Source organism: Sciurus carolinensis, chromosome 4 (genome assembly GCF_902686445.1).
Source record: "Sciurus carolinensis chromosome 4, mSciCar1.2, whole genome shotgun sequence".
Lineage (NCBI taxonomy): Eukaryota > Metazoa > Chordata > Mammalia > Rodentia > Sciuridae > Sciurus > Sciurus carolinensis.
In genome coordinates this window covers 44,569,231-44,592,925 of record NC_062216.1, presented here as the reverse complement: position 1 = coordinate 44,592,925, position 23,695 = coordinate 44,569,231, and the positions used below count along the sequence as shown (strand labels likewise).

General features: G+C 34.9%; 1 protein-coding gene across 3 annotated transcripts in view; it reads left to right on the top strand.

Moving 5' to 3' along the window:
• Positions 1 to 22,458, top strand: part of Tusc3 (tumor suppressor candidate 3) — a 339,326-nt gene extending 316,868 nt beyond the window's left edge. For all 3 annotated transcript variants that reach the window (XM_047549084.1, XM_047549080.1, XM_047549085.1), the window contains one exon: positions 21,428 to 22,458. In XM_047549084.1, the coding sequence (XP_047405040.1) occupies positions 21,428 to 21,464 (37 nt within the window). In that variant the 3' untranslated portion in view covers positions 21,465 to 22,458. The remainder of the gene's footprint in view (positions 1 to 21,427) is intronic.
• The last annotated feature ends 1,237 nt before the right edge of the window (positions 22,459 to 23,695 follow it).

Sequence of the window (23,695 nt, the reverse complement as noted above, 5' to 3'; positions counted from 1 at the left end):
ATAGCAAGGCAAGTGCATATTTATTCCTACTGTATTAACAGTTTTTAGCAAGAAGAGCAATAAATTTTGTTACATTCCTTTTGAGCATCTGAGTAAATCATTGTTGAATTTTTTTCTATGAGTATGTCATATGTTTTCCCAAAAAACAATTTTTTTTGGTTTCTAATTTTGTTGTATCATTGTTTTAATATTCTGTTGGATTACTTTTCTAATTATTTATAAAAGGTAGTTTCTTTATCTGGGCACTATCATTTATAGTGTACACTTTGTGTATGATTTACAGTGTTGTTACTTTCATAAATAATTTTTGAGACAAAATTTCTTTTCTATGCTATTCTTTAGTAAATTTAAAAAAAAGATAGTCATCTTTTTAGACTTATCCTTCTTGACATCACTTTGGAATTCATATTTTACTAGAAAATTACCCATTTCATATGTTTTAATACTTATTTATACAGAGTTGATAAAGTTGTTTCTTATGCTTCTTAGAATTTCTTCTATGTCTCAGAGGCTATGTATTCCTTCCTTTTATTAATTTAGATAATGGTTAAATTGTTTACTGATTTTCTAAAGAAAAGAATTGGAATTTTTTTTTTGTTCATACCTTTTGTCTTTTGTATTTCATTGATTCCTTAGTTTGTTCTTTGCTTTTTTTAACCTGTTATTTCTTGAGTTGATTTTCTAATTATTTTTATTTCCTCACTCATATGACCAGTGATTATGAATTTTTGAACATTGTTTTACATATGCCCATCATATTTCCTTTTGATTTTCTTTGCTTATTGTACCATTATATTGTTGTTTTATTTTAATTTTATCAAAATGGTATAAGCACACAGTTTAAAAGTCATATGAGACCAATAAGAGTACAGAGACTCCTGCCCCACCCTTTCCTAGTCCCTCTCGATTGGCTGCCATCTTTAAAAATTTCAAGACTCCTTTGGTTGACTTACTATGAAAGAGTATCGTATCTACATTATTTTTTTGCCTTCCACTGTTTAAATAATCAAATATGTGTTCATTGATGTACCCAAGTATTCACATTTTCATTGTGAAATATTTTTGTCTCTATTACTTAATTTCTAAATTTAAACGAAATATTTCTAATTCTAGTTGTAAAAAGATGAATGATTTTTTATATTTATGTTCAGTCCCATGTTTTCTCTCCTTTCTTGAACTCTCCTTTTGTTATATGGTTTCTTGTTTGTAAAGGCTTATCAGATATACATTTTGATCTATAGGTTTAATTCTCACATTTATTTGAATCTTAGAGTTGAATTTATTTGATAATAACAAGTAGACATATGTTCAGTAACATGTCTAATTTTTTTTATTCTTTTACCAGTTTCTTTGAGTATAGAATTCTTGATTTTTTTTATTTTCTTAAGGAATATTCAGAAACTATTTTCTACTCTCTTCTAGTATTGAATATTACAGTGGATAAGTCTGAGCCTGGCAATACATTTTATTATTTAAATGACTTTAATTTTACTGAGATTTGAAAAGGGACTTTTTAAAAAATTAAGTAACTTATTGAGATATATGTAGATGTTGCTTTCTTCATTTAATTTCTCTTATGGCACAATGTGCTTTTCCAAATATAAATAGTATGCTTCTATTTATGACAAACTTTTTTTTTGTATTATACATTGACATATATGGTGTTTATTGCTGTTATTATTTCTTTTTGTTCAGATCAGTTATATATCTGATGGACCTCATCTGCCCTTCTTCCATATAATTTTATTTTATTCTTTTAAATTCTTTATTAAATTCCATTTCATTTTGCAGATTCTTTGCTTTCTCCCATGCTCCTTATTGTGGTAGCAATGCCAATTATCCCTATATTGCTTAAATTTCTTCCTAATTTCTATGGTTTCCCCCTTCCACACCTATTTCTGTGATTTATCAGCCCAGTTCATATTTAATATTTTTTCTGCTACTTTGCTATCACATGTTGGATTTCTTTGTCCTTGCTTACTGCTCTTGCTTTAGAATCAGTTGATGCAAATTAAAAAAAAAAAAAGTTGCAGGGTACAGTGGTGCACATCTGTAATTCCAGCCACTTGGGAGACTGAGCCAGGAGGATGACAAGTTCAAAGCTGGCCTCAGCAACTTGGCAAGACCCTTGCAACTTGGCAAGACCCTGTCTATAAACCAAAACAGAAGAGGGCTAGAGATGTAACTCAGTGGTTAAGTGCCCCCGGATTCAATTCTGGGTCCCCAAAAATGTTTCTGGAGGACATTTGATTACAATTTGTGTCTTTGTGTCTGATTCGTAATAACCATTTTCTGGAGGGTATTCTTTTCTTGCTTTTAAAATTTTTCCAACCATCCTATTTTTCTGTAGTGTTTTGAAGTACACTTATTTTGGGCCTTTCTTGTGTTATCCATCTTTGAAAAAAAACAAGTTTTTCTTCAACCAAAATTTTGAAAGAAAGTTTGAAAGAAAGAAGAGTGTAAGGTTGTAGTCTAGGCTGGCAGGAACTTAAATTATGACCTGCTATTCTTTTGTACTTCTTCCCCATTGGATGGGAATAGCCAGTTCTATAGTTGTTTATAAAGTGAAGTCTTAGTCTCTTCCCCTTTCCTCAATAGACTACTCTGTCAGACTGGCTTGTCTAAAGTAGCTGTTGTCTGTGCTCTGAAAATATATATGTTTAGCTCCTATTATAAATCAGAGATTTTGGTTTAATACCACAGTGTGTTCCATTTACCTTGGAGAGTTTTATTTCCATGCATTTATGGGGACATTTCACCAATGTGTCCTTTCTTTGATTCACTTTAGAATATCAATGCTTGGAAATAATTCCAAAATATTTTGTGGTTTATAGTTTTAGGTAATCTCTGTTTTAATCAAGCCGTGAATATAGTAACAAAATAGTTCAGATGTATATCCTAATCAGTAACACCCTTCTTCCATTATTTATGTTGCCAGATTGTTAAGAGACAAAGTCTCCTTATAATTAGATCCAAATCATAACCTATTTATTGTTCCAGGAACCTGACCTGTCTTTCAATGGGAACTTATTCTTATAAAAAATAAAATTAAAAAATTGGGACAGCAGAAGCAAAAAGTGAAAAATCTAAAAGAGATATGGGAAGAGAGAAACTCTAAGTCTAGAAGTAAGGCTGGGGAATGTCATAGATAATATTTTAAAATGTAAATGCAGTGAAAACGCAAGATGGTAATAGGGCAGGGAGGAGAAGAGGGTTGAGTAGATTTTTCGTTTTTGAAGTCTCAATGTTAATTTCTTTCTTTCTTTCCTTTCTTTCTTTCTTTCTTTCTTTCTTTCTTTCTTTCTTTCTTTCTTTCTTTCTTTCTTTCTTTCTCTTTTTTTTTTTTTTGTGCTGGGGATCGAACCCAGGGCCTTGTGCTTGCAAGGCAAGCACTCTACCGACTGAGCTATCTCCCCAGCCCCAATGTTAATTTCTTATTATAATTTGATATGAAAAAACAGATGGTGCTCAAAAAGAACCAAAAACATAATAATTTCCGTATGTTTATCTAGAGAAAATCCCATCATGCCCATGATTTTTCTTACTTGAAAGAAACAATAATAGCTCTTTCTTTCTAAATTAATCATGTAACTACCTGTATGCCAATGCCAAAGTAGTAATTGAAATGTATGTAGGGTGGGAGGGGTGGGGGGGAAGGAAAAAATAACAGAATGAATCAAACATCACTACCCTATGTAAATGTATGATTACACAAATGGTATGCTGTTACTCCATCTACAAACAGAAACAACATGTATCCCATTTGTTTACAATAAAAATAAATTAAAATATATATATATATATATATATACTGAGCACTGATTATATGCCAGGCATTATGTTATGTACTTGAGTTTCCAGACATGAATAAATCACAGTCTTCTGCCTGGCCAATATTTGGGGAATAGTTTTGTTTATCTCTGTGCAAGAAGCAATGATATATGGCATCCTGGAGGTCATTATCCAGAAGGAGCACAGGTTCAGGTGACCTGACATCCTCTCTTTACCCTGACTTCCTCTAACTGCATAGCTTTCCTCCTTCCTTCCCCCTTCCTCCCTTGGTGGCTGCCTGGCATTCCACGCTCACCTTGCCATACCCAAACCCTGAGATTTTAATTTTAGTGCTCCACTCTCTCGTCTCTACTTCTTGTCCACCTCGCTCTTTCCCTATTTTCTGCTAAGCTTATTCTTCAGCCTCACTGAGTGCTACTATGTGGTTTGTTTCCCCATTTCATATTTTTCTTCCCTATTTTTAATGACCATCACTTAAAGCATATCTTTATGAGACTTGAACTGTCTTGCCATTTGCCATTCCATTTTGCTTTTCTAGAAATACACCTTTTGAACCCATCCATTTATTTTCATGGTTCCATGTCCAGGTTGTTAACTTCCATTGAATAAAAGATTTTTCAAATGAACTATGAAATGAAAGATTTGAACTCCAACATAGTTATGATCTGGAACCTCAGCTGTATTTTCAATGCTAGTGAAAATTCTTTGTGTCCTTGAGTGGATTCTCCTCATAGTCCGTCTTAAGGCTGTTTCGTATGTTTGTATGTCTGTTCAAGTATTTACTCCTGCTATTTCTTCCTCCCCTTCCTAGTTGATGGTTTTATCTACTTGACAAAGAAAATCAGCGACTGTCAGAGGGAAAACTACTTTTTACAGTCTGGTAAAATCCTCATCAGTCTCCTAATTGCCTATCATTTAGTCTGTGGCATTTAATGTACAAATTATTAAATAAATGAATAAACAAGTAGATGAATAAATGTTATAATTGAAAAAAAATGTATGTAGGCCCCTCTGAGCTTAAGTTAATGATATAATAAACAAGAGGTAAAGTCACTAACTTAATAGTGAATACTCATAAGTGGATTAAGTTTGAAGCAAAAAATTCTTTTTGGAAGACTGTTTTATTGAAAGCACTTGCTAGAGGACATTTATTTTATGTGTTTCAATATCTATTATTAATAGCATCAGGAGTCTCCTTAGTCCAATTAAAACCTCTGTTTATATTTTCCATTAGCTGAGGTTGTTCCCTAGTTTGGCATTAATTATCACAGCCATGTAGCCATTATAAAAATGTATTGTTTATCTCTTTAGCTGCTTTAAATTTTAAAACTACATAGAACTAATCTTATTATTCATGAATGCATATACTAATTTTATTTTTCAATATTTTTTTAATATGTGTATATTAAAAATATTGTTTTTAGTTTGTGTATATCCAGGGACATGGATTCTATAGATAGAATAGGCTAGGAATTGGATTATGTATTTTAAAATAATTTAATATGGTAATTAATGGATGTCATGGACACACGCAGTAAATTTACTACCTATGGAAAGTCCTTTCTCATTTTAGTTTGTATATAAATTTTGTTCATGTAAGTGTTATTCTAATATAATTATCCAAACTGAAAAAGTTTCATTAATTTCTGGGGAAATGGTTAAATATGATGCTAAAAATTAATCTGTTAGGATACAATGTACTTTCTTTAGTGTGTACCTACAAGTGCTTTTCAATCACTCTACTTAGAATTAATTCAATCTATACACCAGCCATATGTAACAAATGTTTCCTACCTGCACTAATTTTAAAATTCTTAATAGTTTCCCAATATGTTCTTTAAAACCTATTTAAAAATGCATGATTGAATTAAACCTGTCCCTTAAGATTTATTTGCTAGTGACTTGCAAACTGAAATTTAGTTCCCAAGAATGTTATTCATATTCCTAAGTCCTGGCAGTAGCACAGCAATCATTCAACAAATGTTTATTGAGCACCTACTGAGTGCCACACACTCTTCCAGGCATTAGGGTTACATCAATGAGCAAAATATAAAATCCCAGCTCTTTAGAAACTAATAGAGTGATTATGAGTCAGTCTGAATTTTGTTAGAAGTGCATCCCAACTGATATACAGTAGCATGACCTTGGCCTAATCACTTTAATTGTTCTGACCTTTAGTGTCTTCATCTACAAATCAATCCTAGTATTAATTTTATATGGTTATTATAAAGTATGATATTGTCACAAAGCACTGAATGTAGTCACAGGAATGCAATAAAGGCTTGATAAGTTATAATATCTATGTTCTATCCTGACAACAAAGTTTCTGGATCAGAAGCAGAATGTTGACTAACTGGTGATCTTAGTTTTGCTTTCCCATGCCCCAGTCCCCCACGGGGCAACATGTTGAGGGCAGATATTTCCTGTGCATCCAAAACAGGATTTGCATGGAGGAAAGAAGCCCTGAAATTATGAATCTCAGAGCTTCTGGGAACTAGACATCTACCTTGCCTCCCTAAGAAAGGGAGCAAAACCTTTGCTTTATAATGCAAACAAATCCTCTCTAGGAAAAGAAGAGATAGGTCCTTAGATGTTTACAACATTTTGGTTTGTGAACAAATGACTCCATGGGAAATATTTCCTCCCCACCCTGCATATCTCCCCAGAATATTTCACTATCAAGCTTTTACCTTTCAAATATTCAGTCAGGTTGCCAGTGTTTTGGTTCAGAAAGCAATGACCATGTAGAATATGAAAATATACACATTACTTAAAAACAATGCTCAGTAAACATTAATGATTAGTGTTGCTATCATTATTAGCAGCAGATGCAGCATAAGAACATGGGTATATGTTCCATGTTCTTTCTTCCCAGAGAAAGGAAGTGGAGAGAAAATTTTCAGATAATGATCCATCCTTTGCAAAATGATGGCATTTACCTTCAGGATCTCTTTTTCTTTTTACTATTTTAAGTATCTTCTTAGGGAGTTCTGTACACATGAGGTGCTCCCATGCCCTGCCACCAAACCTTATCTATGGCAGAAAACACCGTAACACTTTAGTGTGAATTAGTTCAGGGCATCCATTATAAATGGCTCTTTTATGCAACACTGGTTGAAAAATATTTTTTTTGAAAAAGTGTCTGGGTCAAATAATTTTGAAAACTACTATGGCATATATCTCCCCTCTTATATTATCACAAGATAAAATCTTGCTACATGCTTTAAGAAATTTTATTCAATGTAATTTCACTCAGTTTTCAAAAACTCCAAGTGGAAGAAGCCCAACTTAGAAGAATGAAGCTGTAACAATGGAGTCTCAGTCATGTAAAAGTGAAAAGAACCAACAAAAAATGTTAGATATTGTCTTTCTTACTGTAATTTCATAGTAGAATAGGACAGAGCCTCAATTTTTAACAAGCTAACAGTCTATTTATTTATTTATTTATTTTTTGTGGTGCGGGGGATCGAACCCAGGGCCCAAGGCAAGCACTTTACCAACTGAGCTATCTCCCCAGCCCCAAGCTAACAGTCTATATGAGAAGAAAGAAAATTAAAATATGGCCTAATAAGTCAATGACAGGGCAGGGCCATTTTTAAAGTAGAAGGGGGAAATAGAGGAGATATAATAAACTCAAATGCTGGCTGAAAAGAGGGAAAGGGAGTTAAGAAAAAAACATGTGTCCATGACTCAGAGCTTGGTCACTTCTTCTTGCCCATTGATGTTGCTAAAGTAACCAGATAAAGGCTACATATTAGTACGTAGGTAATCTCCCTCATTGCAAGGGCTGAAAATGTCATAACCCTGGGGTCTACTTGTCCTAGGAAAGTCAGTTTTTAAATCTTGGTATTAAGATAAGCATGCTTACCTCTTCAGAAAACCTGACAACACTGACTTTAGATTACCAACCTATGAATTTCAATAGAAGTGATGCTGCTTCAGATATGTTAAAGCCTACTTATTCTAGAATCTCATTTTGCTTTAAAGCAATTTAATGGAGCAGGATAAACATCTGATACTCTGGGAAATATTCCTGTGATGATCATGAGTGGTCTTAAATTTTTTTCTATCACCCCTTAAAGAGATGGGTTACCCTGACATTTCAAAACTACAAGAAACAATTTATAAATTAAAAAAAAATCTAGGGAAACACCATAAAATATAATCAAATAGAAATATTATTACCTAATTAAAAATCTCTATTAATGTAAATCCACCTAGAAGGTTACTAATGGGTATAATCATGAATTACAACAAGAAAAACCTGATAGTTAACTCAAGTAGCAACCTTGAATCTCTTGGATGATAGCTGTAATTCAGGTAGTAACTCTCATCAGATGTGGGCTAAGTATTGGGACACCTGATCCTTGTTTTGCTCCTACATCAGCTAGCCACATAACCTTGGACAAAGCCCTCGAGCTCTGAAAAAGAGGTGTTCAGATTTAATGGAGGGTTTTTCTGGTTCTAGAGTTCTTAATCTGGTTACAAGGGGTTAAAGAAATGCCTGAACAACCTAATATTCAAAGTTATATGAATATGCATATGTGCATTTATTTTTTCAAGAAGAGTCCCTGAATTACATTAGATTCTCTTTATTCCCCAAAGGTTAATAACCACTGAAACAGATGATCTTTAACATTTATTTCCTCTCAGTCTAACATAGTTTAAGGTTCTGTGATTTTTTTACAGTTTAATTCTTAACTCACATTTTCTTAGGGAATAAGAAGTATTTGGAATGAATTGGGTCCCTCTAAACAACAGGCCCATTTGAAGCCTCAAGGTGGAATTTTTTTTAAAGGGGGATCAGTATTTTGTTCTGCTCCAGGGGTCTGGAAAAATGAACACAGTAGCCACAAATCTATTATTCTTTTTCAGTTTACTTATTTCACTGTGGTTCTTTGTGTATTAAAACATTCTAGGCCAGTGTTGTTGGTAAGCATTTAAAGAGAATGTCAAAACTCCTCTCAGGACAATTCCATTTCTCACTGTAGTTCTTTTAGATATAAAGATTGCGTTTCTTGCATTTACATAACTAGCACTAGTACACATGACTTGATTTTTTAAAAGGATGCCTCACTTAAGAATTGTAAACCCCAGCAGATAAATCTAAATCAGAGGTGGGAAATGATTTCATAATACATGCTTCTTGTTTCTCACACTTATAGGTTCATGCCCAACTTTTGGAGTCACAAGAGACCCTGATGCTCAAGAGGAATCTCTGGTCTATTTCAGTGTAGGCCCCAGTCTATATGAAGCAGAGAAAAAGGCTCATGATTTTGAAATTAGATACATCCTTATTCTGTCTGATTTCAGAAAGAGAATTTGGGGCAGGTTTGCATGAATTGTAGGGATTGGCAATAGGAAGGAGAAGCAGAGGGAGAATTTTGAACTACCAGATTCTAGCATGCATATGAGGGTATGTGTGAGACAGATGGGAGGAGAAGAAGATGTATTTTTATATAAATTCTGCAGTAAAAGAAAAATGATCTTGGTTGCACTTAGTTAAATTTCCCTTTATTTCCTTTTGGTCTACTGGACACAGTATCTGATTCCACTCCCAGTGTCTTTTTAATTTTGCAAATCTCTCTCAGGGTGTTTGGGTTTGAACTGGCTTAAATAGCTATCTGTCTCCTGTGTCCTTGTCCTGGACACACTGTTCTCTCTGCTCCTACCCCACTGGCTTCTGTTCTCACCTGCCTGTATTTTGTAGCTAAAGTAAGTTTTACTAGATGATATCATTTTTTTCTGCCACCTTCTCAATTGTCAGACTGGGAATTGTAATGGAAAGAGTAGGAATTTAAAAGCACTTTTAAAAAGCTCTGATTTGGAAAGCTAATTTTTCCATTTTTAAGCTTTGTGGACTTGAAAATGTTATATAAGCCCCCTGAGTTCATGGGAATACAGCTCAGCAGCAGACAATACATACAAATTCCAAAGTTCAAGCTCCAAAATGTGTTCTCTCTAACAGAGTAGGAATTGGGGGCATCATTGTACCCCCAAATCTAATGCAAAGGCCTGGCCCCAATAGGCTTACCTAAACATTTGCTGACTGAGCAAATTGGCCTTACTATCTTTATTGGTTAGAAATAATCATATTTCATGTGGAAGTTTGGGTCTGGAATATTCCCCAAAGGCTCATTTGTTGAAGGCTTGGTCCCAAGCTAGTGGCACTATTGGGAAGTGGTAGAAACTTTCAGAGCCCAGAGGCTAGTTGAAGGATGTGGGTCACTGGGTACATGCCCCTGAAGGGTATATTTTGTCCCAGGACCTTTCTCTTCTCTTTCTCTTTGCTTCTTGGCCACTGTCAGACAAGCTGCTTTATTCTAACACATGCTCAATGCCATGATGTTGGGCCTTACACAAGCCCACAGTGGTGGAGCAAAGTGACTATGGACTGAATACATGAGCCAAAATAAATCTTTCCTCTTTTGTTTTTTGCAGGGATTTTGTCCCAGTGACATAAAACTGAATAGCAAATTTTGCAGGGTTGTTGTAAGAAATAAATGAGCTCATTCATTCTTCTAGCTAACATTAACTGCTGCATTAAAATCAGTACGCTGGGACTCAGTGGACAGACAGTGTGTTGGCTCGATATTTCCTTTCTTACTCCTTTCCATGACTCACTGGGGGAGCATTCCTCTTTCTTCCTAGTGTCAGTTCTGGCTGATTGTACTGTCATCCTCAGCTTCACCACAAGTGAAGTAAGTGCATGTTTTCTGTCTGTGGTCAACCACAGGAGGCCAGTGTACTTGACACCTCAGCTGTCAGAGATCAAGGGCCTGCCTTCATCCTTCCCTGCATGGGACAGTTCTCCAGATGGCCTTGGACTCCTTTTCTTACTTAAAGTTCTTCAAGAATAACTGTAGAATATGTTGGGAATGCAACATCCTGAGCTAAAATGGGACTGGTCAGAAAAGCCCAGTTTGTGTTTTGGTCCATACCTAGAAGCAGGATGTCCTTCAGTGCTTTAGTCTAACATGTCCTACCTATTGCCCTGGGTATAAAATCCAGGGTGAACTCTTTTTTGGGATCTTTCAGCTGGGTTTAAGTGGGAGTTGCACAGTTGAGATCCTATCTGCCTCAGGAAGTTTCCCTGAGCCTTGGGGGACTGACTTGCAATGAATCCAAGGTTTGTGTTGTCCTTGGGATGTATCTAAAAGTAATAGATCCATTTTGTGTAACTTCTGTGTGTGCTCTGTCTCACTGGACTCCAACAAGTTGCTCACTAGTGCACAGTGAACCTGCCTCAGGTCCTGTTATTACAGCAGGGCAAGAGTAAGGCTAGAGTCAAGAGCCCCCAACCTGGAGCTAGGATGCATTAGTTTGAGCAGGTTTCTGTGTTCATTTAGAGGTGATTTCTCTGGAACTAACCTTTACTTTCCATGAAGTAGTTGATCTGTAGTCAGTTTCCTGTTTTACATTGTAAAACTTATCTAGCACTTGACCTCATAGAGTTTCATAGTGTTTTCTTATTTTAAGTCTTTAACTCAAATGATAACTTTTAACAAGCAGACATTATACCAAGTGTTTCTATATTGCTCACACAGTCAGACCACTTTCAGTTAAGAATCAAGTCTATTTAATTAGCAAGAGGAAGAATACTTTTTCTGATTTGTGTAACAGCCTCCAAAACTTAAAAGTCAAATATATTCCAATGGGTAAAGTTTCATTTGGTTTGATGCATTTACAAAGTGATGTATTCTACTTCCATCAACATAGTTGGACCTAATCATACTATATGTATTGTTTTATACCTGAAATCAGACAAAGAATGCCATTTATTTCACAGAAGGAACTTGTATAGGTGTAAACTTGAACTTCTTGGAATTATTTTATGAGAGCTCTATAATTTTTATAAAGGTGGATCAGTTTCCAAATAAGAAAGTTTCCACATGGTGAAATTGTAAATTAATCATACTTGGATCTAGGAGAAAATATTGTGTTAAATCCAGGGAAGAAAAATTAAAAACAAAACAAATAAACAGCAACAACAACAATACCCCATGAAGCCTAAATCAAAATCCACTAGGATTTCTCCCCTACAACAAAATGTGACTCAATTGAGTGTCCTTGGGTAGATTCTTCCACATCTTTCAGTCTCCCTCTCCCACCTACAAATCCTGATGGAGGAACTTCAGTGTAAGGATGGGGGTGAAGGAGGGTTTCTGAAGAGCCCAGTCTAGTGTTTATTGATGGAGTGACGCTACTTCCTGTCCTGACCTGGTGAACTGTTCTGATGGCTGGGAGTTCTAGAAAGCAAAACTGCATCTTGAAAACTATGTGACCCTCCCCAGCAATGAGCTCCGGAGATCCTGAGCAGAGGTCTTGAAGTAGGGGAAGGCAAGACAAGGGTTTCAAGGAAATTGCAATAAAGAAGTCCAAGTGCTTCCAGCATTTTGTCCAAGTTGTTTTCCATTCAAGGTAACATTCAATACTCTTCATCTTCAACTTCCTCTGGCTCCTTGAGGCCTTGATTCCTACCTTTGCTATTGTTGTCCTATAGTAGCTGTGGCAGTGATTTTTCAAACTGTTAGAACTTGTTTTTCTTTTTTTGTGTCTGCATGTGGGAGGTCCTACCCTGTTTTTCAAATATTACATCTCTGAAATATCCTGTGCAACCTGTCTTAGAAAAGATGATGGTGTTGTGAAAGTTTGAAATTAAATATTAAATCAGTTGTTATTATGTAATGTTAGAGTTAATAGGAAACAATAGATTACACTCAGGAATCCTGAGTCAGTATCTTCAATCTAAAAGTACATATTTGTTCTCAGTAAATCTTTCCAGTTTAGGTTTGTTCAGCCACGGTTGATTGTATAAATGACTATGACAATTTAGTTATGTTGTTCACTATACTATAAAAATTACCTACTGACATTTATGTATTTCCTGCTTTAAGCACTTGATATTTTTCTAATACACTCATTGCTCAAATATTTTGATTCTCTCATTTCTCTTATATTATATTTAGCCTTATCACTGTATGAAAAGGTTCATTCTTGTCAACTCTATCCCACTATTTCAATTCAATAGCCGTGAATTATTGTTGGCTTTGTAAAAATTCTATTTGTCTGTCCTAACTTGTCAACTCACATTAATTAAAAGAAAGAAATGAAACAATTTGGAAATAAAAGGGAGAATGAAAATGATAACCAACTAGTTTTCAAAGTCTACCATACAAAGAATTTTAAATAAAAGTTCTGATTCTGAGACCAAAAGAAAAGTTTACTATGTAGCGTGAGCAACAGAAAGGACTATACAATCTTGAGAAGCAGATTGGTTCCATTTCTAGCACCTATGAATCAAAACATCCCTGAAATTTCTGTTCTCAGTGTTCTTCTTATTATCAGATACTGCTCCCTTACATAAAAGGAGGTCTTTTCTTTCTGAGGAGCAAGAATATGGTAAACATATTCTTCACTGCATTTTGGGTCTTTATTTTCATGGGGATGGTAGGTTTTATGATTGGTTCTGATAAACAGGTACAACATGTATTAGTCAATAGACAGAAGTTAACACTTTCATGACAGCTCAGAATCAATAATCTAAAAATATGTTTCCTCATATGGCCTCTAACATAGTTTTTCCTTTTGACTCCTCAGTTTTGACCAAAGCTGTTATTTTTTTCAGTTCCATCTTCCCATGTGAAAATAACAACAATTTGGTCACACATTATTTATTGAGCACCTGCTGTATGCTTGACATCATTCTAGGTTCTAGGGGGCATCCAGAAAATTTCTTGATCTTGTGAACCTTGCACTCTAGAGAAAAGAGAAAGATAATGATGTGATGATAGTAGATATCTAGTGAGCACCTTTATGATGAATTGTGGTGAATTATTTATATGCATTAGGTTAATTCATGTACACAGATACACAGAACTGCAAAGTGTTGTTATCTCATTTCACAGATGTGAAACTCTGCTTGGAGAGATCTAAATAATTTGATCAAGGTCAATGGACAAGTGAGAAGGTTGACTAGGAATTGACCTTGATCTCTCTGACCACAAACCCTGAAATTATGACTGGCGATCCAGTGCCTTTCAGATCAAGAGAAACTGACTTCATTTCGGCATTTCTCTGACATGTTGGGTTGTCGCTTCTTCATTTCACTGCCAGCATTCTAATATTAGCGAGCAGGTTGCTGACTCCTTACATGCATTTTCTGCTTCTGATGTCGCCTCCCCAGAGCATCCTTTGTTTTCTCAGCTTTCCTTTGTGTGCACTTTGTCTTTCAGGACCCTGCCTTAGTGTTCAAAGGTCTCTTTGATATCACCTCAATCTACTTTTCCAGTCTTACTTTCAACAGTCACAATATTGAGAATTTCCACTCAAGTTTTACCATTCTTTCTTTCTTTCATTTTTTTTTCTTTTGCAACGCTGGAGATTGAACCCAGGGCTTTATTACTGAACCACACTCCCAGCCCTTTTTAATTTTGATTTTGAGATAGGATCTCACTAAGTTGCTGAGGCTGGCCCTGAACTTGTGATCCTCTTGTCTCAGCTTCAACAGTCACTGGGATTGCAGGTCTGGGCAACCACACCCAGCAAGTTTTACCATTCTTAATCCTCCCCATTACAGCATGAAAATATTCCCTATCTTACCTCTTGAGTCTGTTTCACACATATGCAAGTTTTTTTATTTTTATTTTTAAAATAGAGTTACTTTAGATTAGAGGGGAGTGAAGGGGGGGAAGGATTATGGGGGCAGGAGTGATAGTAGAGTGAAACACACATTATTACCTCATGCACATATATGACTACATGTCCTACGTGATCCTACAATATGTATAATCAGAAAAATGAGAGATTACACTCCATTTATCTATCAAAATGTACAATGCATTCTACTGTCATGTACAACAAATAAAAGAAACCTAGTTTAAATACTATCACTCTATGAAAACTTTTTGACCATTCTGGTTGGACTTTGTCATGGTCTCGCTTCTCCCAAAGTTTAGTATGTAATACATTCTATATTGTGACCTGTTTTGCAAGGTACTATTTTAATAATCATAATTTCCAAAATTTTAGATGCCAGATAACTCTTATAAATAAAAAGACAATCTGAACAGTACACAGCTTAAGATTACCATATTTGTTCTTTATCACAGTCATTCTTCAAGTTCCTTGGCCTTGGGAAAGTTGCTCTCATCGTCATACACTTTCACTTCCACTTCCCTTAAAATATCACACTTGTTGCCCCTCCTTCACCACAGCCTTACTTTGCATTTAAGTCCACACCTGATGGTACTGTTTCTCATCTCGCTCCAGAACTGCTTCAGGGAAGACATGCTCTGACATTCCAGGTAGTGATGAGGAGGAAGGCAAGGGCAAACCAAAGAACTCATTTAGTCACCCTTTCTTCTGTCCCTGTGACATCCGTTCTCTCTTTCTCGTAAGGATCCCTATCCTGTATTCTCCCCTTTCCTCTGATTCCAGGCTCAGCTCAATTCCGGTTTGCTGCAGCCAATTTACCAACACTTTAGCCCAAGTCTCACTTTCTTGCCATTTTAGAGTACAGTGACAATTCATCTTTAACAATCCATGGGTGACCTTGCTTTTATCTACTATGTCTTAACAAAAAACAGAGAGCAGCGTTTGCTTTTGCTATTATATAAAAAAGAGAGATGGGAAGGTGATAACATATACTGAATTCTAATAATATGCAAACACCATTCTAGGCATTTTTAAAGTATGGATTCAATCATCACTATAACTCTGAGGTAGCAGGTTGTTATATGTATTATCATGATTTCTATTTTGTAGATGCAGAAACAAAGGCATCAAGGGGTTAAGAAAATTGCCCCAAATTTTACAGATATGGAGCCCAAGATAAAATCTCAGAAAACCTAGATCCAAAACTCTAAACTTCTCTGCTGTCTCTATTGATTCAACTATCTGCAGAAAGTGAGAAAGCTTAAGAAAATCAAATGATGTATCTGGGTAGTTGTCTAGGGCCAGCGATATTACCAGGTGTTTTTACAATTTGTCATCCTTTCATGAAGAGGGATCCATACTTGGTCCTCACCCTGCTAGCCATGGGAGTCACCGTTTGACCCAGGAGGAAGGGAGTTCCATTTCTGTATTTAAAAAAAAATAAAGAAATAAAAAGATATTAGGTTCCTTATGCACATTGTGAGAGGTTCAGTTTCTAGTACTCTTTGTTTAAGCAGTCTATTTCATAAAATGTATTGACCAAATAAGCTTTATGTTGTGTTAGAACACAAGTCAGCAGAAAGTGTCCTTTGCATTCTGACCTTGGAAACTGAAATTCGAGATGTCCATGTTTCTTCATCCTGTTGCAGGACTCTGGACCTAGCTGAGTGTTGGTCAGCCTTCCCAGGTGCTTAATGGGATTGATGGAGGCATGCCTTGCAATTTAGTAAACCCCCTTCTCTCTTTTATTGACCACCATTTCACAGATAGATGCCACCAGTTACTAAGGGGTCAAGTGAGAGGCTGTCTTCTCTCATAAGAAATATGGACATTACATGTATGTTCAGAAGTTAAAGTTCTAAATTCTCCCTTGAGTTGCAGTACAGGAAACACCTGTCATGGTCCAGGCTCCACAAAGCCAATCCATCTCAGCCTCCTTTCATTTAGTGCCTATCTTGCCCAACATGACCCCAGGGGCAGAAGACATAGAAAAGGAACAAACAAAATAGCACAGTTGTAACTATTAATCCCTGCACTGTAGGCTGTGAAAGTATAAATTCATTTAAAATACTTTCATGACCTTTTTTAAAAAGTAGGTAATAAGCAATTGAATTGTCATCTAACAACAGATATTTTAGTAGGAACATAAAAAGATGTGTCAAAAGACCTTGTAACAAACAATTGTGTAGCCACTCCTATTTTTCAGGGAGGAAAAAATAATTTTATTCATACATATTCATAGCTGAATAAATTATTACATTTTCATAAATATAGCAGTGAGAATTAGAAAACATCAAATTACTTTTGTTGGAATTTGCATAAGCAAAAGAAAAGATGTATAATGCAGTTCTACTCCTGAACACAATGTCCCTCATTATAAGGGTAATAGATCATATTAATGTTACCTTTATAAAGAGAAATGGACCTGGACAAATTTAGCACAAAATTTCCCAATGAACAAAAAGAACAAAATAATAGTGAATATAGTCATTTTTTCCATTTATTGCTGTGCATGATCTTCATTTAAATTAATCACATCATTATAATACTATAAGTATTGCAGAAATATCACCTTAGAATAAATGAGATCATTTTAAACTTTAATATATGAACAGCTTATGAACTTCCCTTCTTTGTTCAACACAGTATAATAAAAACTTTTGTGGCATTTTAAATCAAGAAGAAAAATAATCTTGATCAACTTCAAATTTAGGTTGACTGTACATAGTCTGTATTGATAGGTGGAAGGATGAATTTGTGATTTCAAAGTGTCCACCTGCTCCATTATCCATGATCCATGATAAAATATGTTCCAGAGAGTCTCATCTTTGGGTTCTTGGACCCCACTGAAGGTAACTGGCTCAAGAACCTTCTTCTGAATGAGCTTAAAAAATAAATGGTTTGAAAAGAAATGAATTTATTGAACTGCTTCCATTCCCCTAATGTTATGTGAGAGTCTAAAGACAACTATTGTTTGGTAGGGCCCATATATTGATTAATGTGTAAGATTTATTTCCTTGCTCCCACTTGAAAGGAGTTCTAATTGGGCCAAGAGCCAGAGAACAGCCAGGTGCTAGAAGCTCACATTCTTCTACTTGACAGCTGCTTCATCAGTCAACACAGAAACAATTCTTCTTACCAATGTCCTTCCATGTGGATAAACTGTGTCTTGGATCAAAATTTCCCTTTCAACTACCTCTCTGAATCCAAGATTTTTAACTTCTGAGGGTGCATTGTGACTTGTGAATATGTGGTTCCTATGACTTGGTAGTAAAAATTTCTCTTTCATGATAATCTATGAATCATTATTTTGACCAGAACATTAACTGATTATTTAAAACTCTACACATAAGTATTTACCACTAGTGATTCTGTTATTTATGATAATTGGCTTCAGTATTGACTTTAGAGTGTCTGCTCTAGTGAATGAGGGAGAGGAATACAGTGGAACTAACAGTGAACTTTGGAATATAACATTTTGTGGGTTTGTTACTTAGTAGCTATATAATCTTGAATGAGGTGCTTAATCGTTCCAAAGCTTACCTAAATTACCTCAGATTCCAGCAGTAAATCATTCTTCATTAGAGTACAAAGGTGTATTGGCATCAGATACTCAAGATGCCATTGACTTTCCAATATTCATGGACGGTCTTTTAGCTTTACTATGAAAAATAAGTCCACACAGCATTCTTCCTTCCTGCCTTCCTGCCTTCCTGCCTTCCTTCCTTCCTTCCTTCCTTCCTGCCTTCCTGCCTTCCTGCCTTCCTGCCTTCCTGCCTTCCTGCCTTCCTGCCTTCCTGCCTTCCTCCCGCCTTCCTGCCTTCCTTCCTTCCTGCCTTCCTCCTTCCTTCCTACCTTCCTTCCTGCCTTCCTTCCTGCCTTCCCTCTCTCTCTCTCTCTCTCTTAGACAAGTGCTGGGAAACTTAGAAAGTTGGCAGTAGGGTCAACCAGGACAGTTTATTAATCATTGTACTTCACAGAATCAAGATAGGCTTGGTCTCTTCATGTGGATTTATTGCTACTTTGGAGACAATGTGGCACCAAAGTCCTCAGACGTGACTTTTGTACAGACTCACCTGCTTTCTATTCTGGTTTTGACCTTGCTATTTATTTAATATGTATCACTTTCAAATGATATTATTGCTTGAATGAGGCCTTCCTAACTAGCCACGTGACAATGTTATGAAGCTAAAAGTGACGATGCATGTCGTGTCTGTTTCTGTCCCACGTCTTCTTGTCTAATTTAGTCCAGTCTAGTTTTTATAATAGAAAGGAAAAATTTGTATTGATGGTTAAAGTTAGTGCTTAAGAAACAACTATACAAATCTTGCTTCTGGTTACAACAGGCACATTTGGGCCTACATCTGAGCAGTGCTCTGATCAGATATTCTGAGCCCTCCAAATTAAGTAGCTTTATGTAAAACTTTCCTTGATCATTTGTGATTAAGACACTGTAAAATATGAGAAGTTCAGGAGTTGACCAGTATAGTATTTTTTTGGCATAAGGATTTAGGGGTAAATCACACACTAAGATTATCTCAAAAACCCTAAAGATCTAAACAGTGTCCATAAAACACGATATTATATAATTTATTGTATCTAGGATATATTTCTGGTAATTTGGCTTTCAGAAAGAGCTAACATTAGAACAGGACTAGAATTGGATGCTAATACAAAAGAATAAAACACAATTTTGTGAAGGTCAAATTTTTCTCTATTGCTCTTACCCCTTACCCAAAGGTATGGATCTCTCCATCCTATATATTACATGTATCCATGGCGTACTGTTGGGTGTGTGCTGCTAGTAGTACACATTACACTGGTTTGTTCATGTGTCTGCTACCTGCCAGTAGACAGCCTGTTGGGCTGTCTTCTGTATTTCCAAGACCTACCATATAAAAAGTTTTTAAAACAATACGAATGGATGGTATTAATAAGGGTCAACTTCTGATTTAATTACTTTAATTGCTCTTGTTATAATGGGAAGCAGAGTAGTGGTGGACATAGGGAAAGTTTCAGTAATTCACCTGACATGGTAATAATAGTCTTTTTCAAGTACTGGGATTTGAGCCATTTATAAATTATCATTATCCATTTATTTTAAAATATAATAAACCTAAACAATAAACCTAAAATGGGTAGTTTTTATTTTGTTAATCATAGAAAAGAATTCTCCAATTAAACTGAATCTCACTTATTTCTTCCCTGCTTATGAGCCCTCAAATTTCATTATGATTATTATTATTATTATTGGTATTGGGAATTGAACCCAGGGGCCCTTTACTACATAACTGCATTCCCAGCCATTTTATTTTATTTTATTTTATTTTATTATTTTTTAATTCCAAGACAGGATCTAACTAAGTTGCCAAGGCTGGGCTCAAACTTGTGATTCTCTTGCCTCAGCCTCCCAAGTTGCTGGGATTGTAGGCATGAGCTATTGTACCTGCAAGCCCCATATATTTCAATTACTGCAGTTGTCTTGTGGAGAACTATCCATCAAATACTGGTCCTATATCCTTCAGTACTCTCACTCATTAGTTTCATGAAAGCATCAATGACCTTCTCCTTAAAGAGCTATCTTTATGTTTATGAGAATAATTCATTCATATTTAATCAAGTCATATATTAGCATATTGAAATATGTAACTGTCAATTCTATTTAGAGTGAACTAACTTTTAAGCAATTTTCCTCTAAAACCTTAGTGAATTAAAGACAGCAAAGTTCATTTCTAGGTTACATATGGTCCAACGTGATCAACCAAGATCTAAAAAGCAGAAAAGTTAATTTTTTTGGACTATCATACATTTGCCAGGAAAGAAAGCATTGTTTTGTTCTGTTTGGCATTTGATTAATAGTTACTTACATAGATTAATTTTTTGCTATATAATAATCAGGCTCATACTGGATAAATATAACTTATTGTTTGTAAATATTAGCATATCAAGATTAAATTAAGTGTATCCTTGCTGAAATTTTTTCCATACTCTGTTTAACTCTCAGAGGAGAATTGGTAATTCATGTTCCTCTTACACATGTATACAACATCTATTTTTCATGTTTTTTTCTTGGGGAGATAACCTGCAATCTTAAACTAGAACAACAAATACAGGCCTGATTTGCAGAAATATTTCCATGGTAAAAATAATTTTTTCCTGTGCTTAAGGTTAGAGTAGATAAAAATCTTACATTTCTTTCCTCTGAAATTTAAAGATCTCAATGTGACTTGAAGAAATACCCAATTATAAATGTACTCCTAAAAATAAAATACTGTTGTGAAAATGTAGGTGTAAAAGCACTGACTGCTTATTACTGATCTTACAGCAGAAACCACTTTATTGATACAAAATTGAACTTGGCATCAGTTTCCCATTTTAGAGTTCCATGCTTGAACTTAAACCTGTCATTTTGCTATTTGATTTCTGTTCATCTCATGTATGTTATTCCCATTGTCCTTCCTTTTTTGACTTCTTATAGCTTAAATAAGTCTTTTCTACTCTTCTATTTTTTCTTCTCTATTGGATTTTGAGCTATTCTTTGCCATAGCCCCTCACCCATTTTGGAGGTAACTTTAGAGATTAAAATGTCTCTTCAATTTATCAAAATCTGCTATAACTACTTTACAACAGTATAATTCTATTTCTTTCTTTCTATTGTTTGTACTATTTAATATTTAAATGTATTATATCTTTAATTTTGTATTATTTTTATTTTTATTTATGTATTTAAAAAAATATTTTAGTTGTCAGTGGACCTTTTTTTTTATTTATTTATTTACATTGGTGCTGAGAATCTAACCCAGTGCCTCACACATACTAGGCAAGCGTTTTGCCACTGAGCCACAACCCCAGCCCCTAATATTTACATATATTATAAATGTTGTCATTTATTATCTTGCTTCAGTTAGTAATAGTTTTTAAAAACCTTAATATATATATATATAAATATATATATATATATATAATTTATATTTTTCAGCATATTTGCTGCTTCAGTTCTTGCTGCTCCTTCCTGAAGATGTAACCTGAATATGGGACCATTTACCTTCAACCTGAAGAATTTCCTCTAATATTATGAGCCTTCTGTGAGAAATTTGCTCAGCTTTTATTTTGCTTTAGTTTTGAAAAATACTTCTGCTGTCTATAGAGATCTGATTTTTTTTTTTTTTTTTTTTTTGCTGGCTATAGAAATCTGATTTAATAATTTTGAAAAAATGCATAAAAAACATCACTTTATTGTTTTTTGGCTTCCATTGTTTTTGATGAGCATCAAGAAGTCAACTTTTACTCTTTATATTGTTCAACTGAATTTAGTAATGTGACTATTCTCTGGCTGCTTTTACTGTTTTCTCTTTGCTTTTAAGATTTTTGTGTTTGAACAGGTTGGCTGATGTTTGTAAGCCTCAATGTGGTTTTCATTGTATTTGTCCTACTTCAAGTTCACTGAGCTTTTGGGATTTTTGGATACCTGTATAATTTTTGTAAAAAAAAAAGTCAATCATTGCCTCTCATTCCTTTCTTTTATTCATTCTTTATCTCTTGTGACTTCAGTGTTAGTTTATTTATATTATCCTATAAATTTCTGATACTCTATAATTTTTTTCTCTTGGTTCAGTTTAGTTTAAATTTACTTTGATTCACTAATGCTGCCTTGTATTATGTTTAATTTTCTTTCACACCTCTGCCCAATATACTTTTGATTTCAAAAATTGTATTTTTTAGTTGTATAGTCTTTTAGTTCTTTGTAAATTTCCATTTCTATATGTAAAATGACAACTTGATCGATTCTTTGCATTTTTTGTACTATCCTCATTAACATATATGTGTTAGTTTGTGTTAAACCTCCTATGCTAATTCAGTCATGTAGTTCATCTCTTGTTTCTCCTGGCAATTTCTGTTTTGTTGATTTTGGTTCTTGATTTGGCTTCTTTACAAGTCTTAAAATGTTTATTGTATGCTTGATACTATGGAAAAAACAACAGCTGAGATTAAAGTTGAAATATATATATAGCTATGTCTATCTCAATATTTGTCTGTCTGTCTGTCTGCCCTCAAGGAGGTTGCATTGGTCTGTAGCACACAGGGTGAGAGCTCTCAATGTATCAGGAGTTACATTGGGTGTGGAGGGTTACAACTTTAATTTCAGTTTATATCTAGTTTCAAATGTTTTGAGGGTTTGAAACATGAGTTTGGAGTCTAAGTACCAATTTCAAGAACATCTCTGCTTTCCTAGTTAATGGAACCCCAAGGATTTGATTTTTTTTTTTTTAAATCTTATGAAGAAATCAACTGTGTAGAAGTTGGATTGCTGCTTTAGTTAGTCCTATTTCACTAAAGTTTTAAATGTTTTGAAGTAGGTCAAATACCTTTCTTCAGCAGAACTTTGTGACCTAAGCACCATTATTCTCCCTCTGTTTTCTTATTTCCTCTTAGTAACTATTTATTTAACAAAATACTTATGGGAGATTTGGGAAGTTGGGATGATAAATTTTTCCCTTGGGGCTATTCTATACTTCAATTTCTCACAATATACCAACATGCTTATTTAAAATTTGGTTATTTTCTTTATTCAAAAATGATCCCCTGCCTTTGATAAAATTGTTTCTCTGCCCTCCCGTGAACTTAAAAGGCCACAGCTCCTGACTTTTCAGCAGCTCAGCTTATTTAGCAAGGTCTCCTTCCTCTTTGGAACTTGGTTCATTTTCGGACTTCTTTTCATTAATAAGCACTTGCAAGTTTTTAAAAGAAGAAGTGATGACTAAATTTGCCAAATGTTCTTTTCTGACAGCAAAAAGAACCACGTTTCACTGTTTCACAATCTTACTGGAAATGGGACACACTCATTAAGGCTTTAAAGACATCATGTGACTGTGCCCTTACTATGAATTGTTTTCAAGATAAGTTTGTTTAAGACCCATCCACTGCCCCCTTTCAGAATTTTCAAAAGAATTTGGAACAGCAGCTTTTCTCTAAATCTAGCCTACACTTTTTCAACAGTCTGAAAAAAACTAGAACTGTTTGGATTTTCTGTGGAGATGAAGAGCCCTATACAACTGCGTATGCAACCCATTAACTCTTCATATTACATTCTCCCAAGAGACTGGCAGGCTTTAGAAAGCTTGAGAGCTAATAGCACAACCCAGAAAAAAACATTTTGTATATTTTGTATTCCTTTCCAAGGCCCATGTTTGTAAAACTGTTTCCAACTTAAATCAGTTAAAATCTTGGGCAGATAAAAGACCTTCTA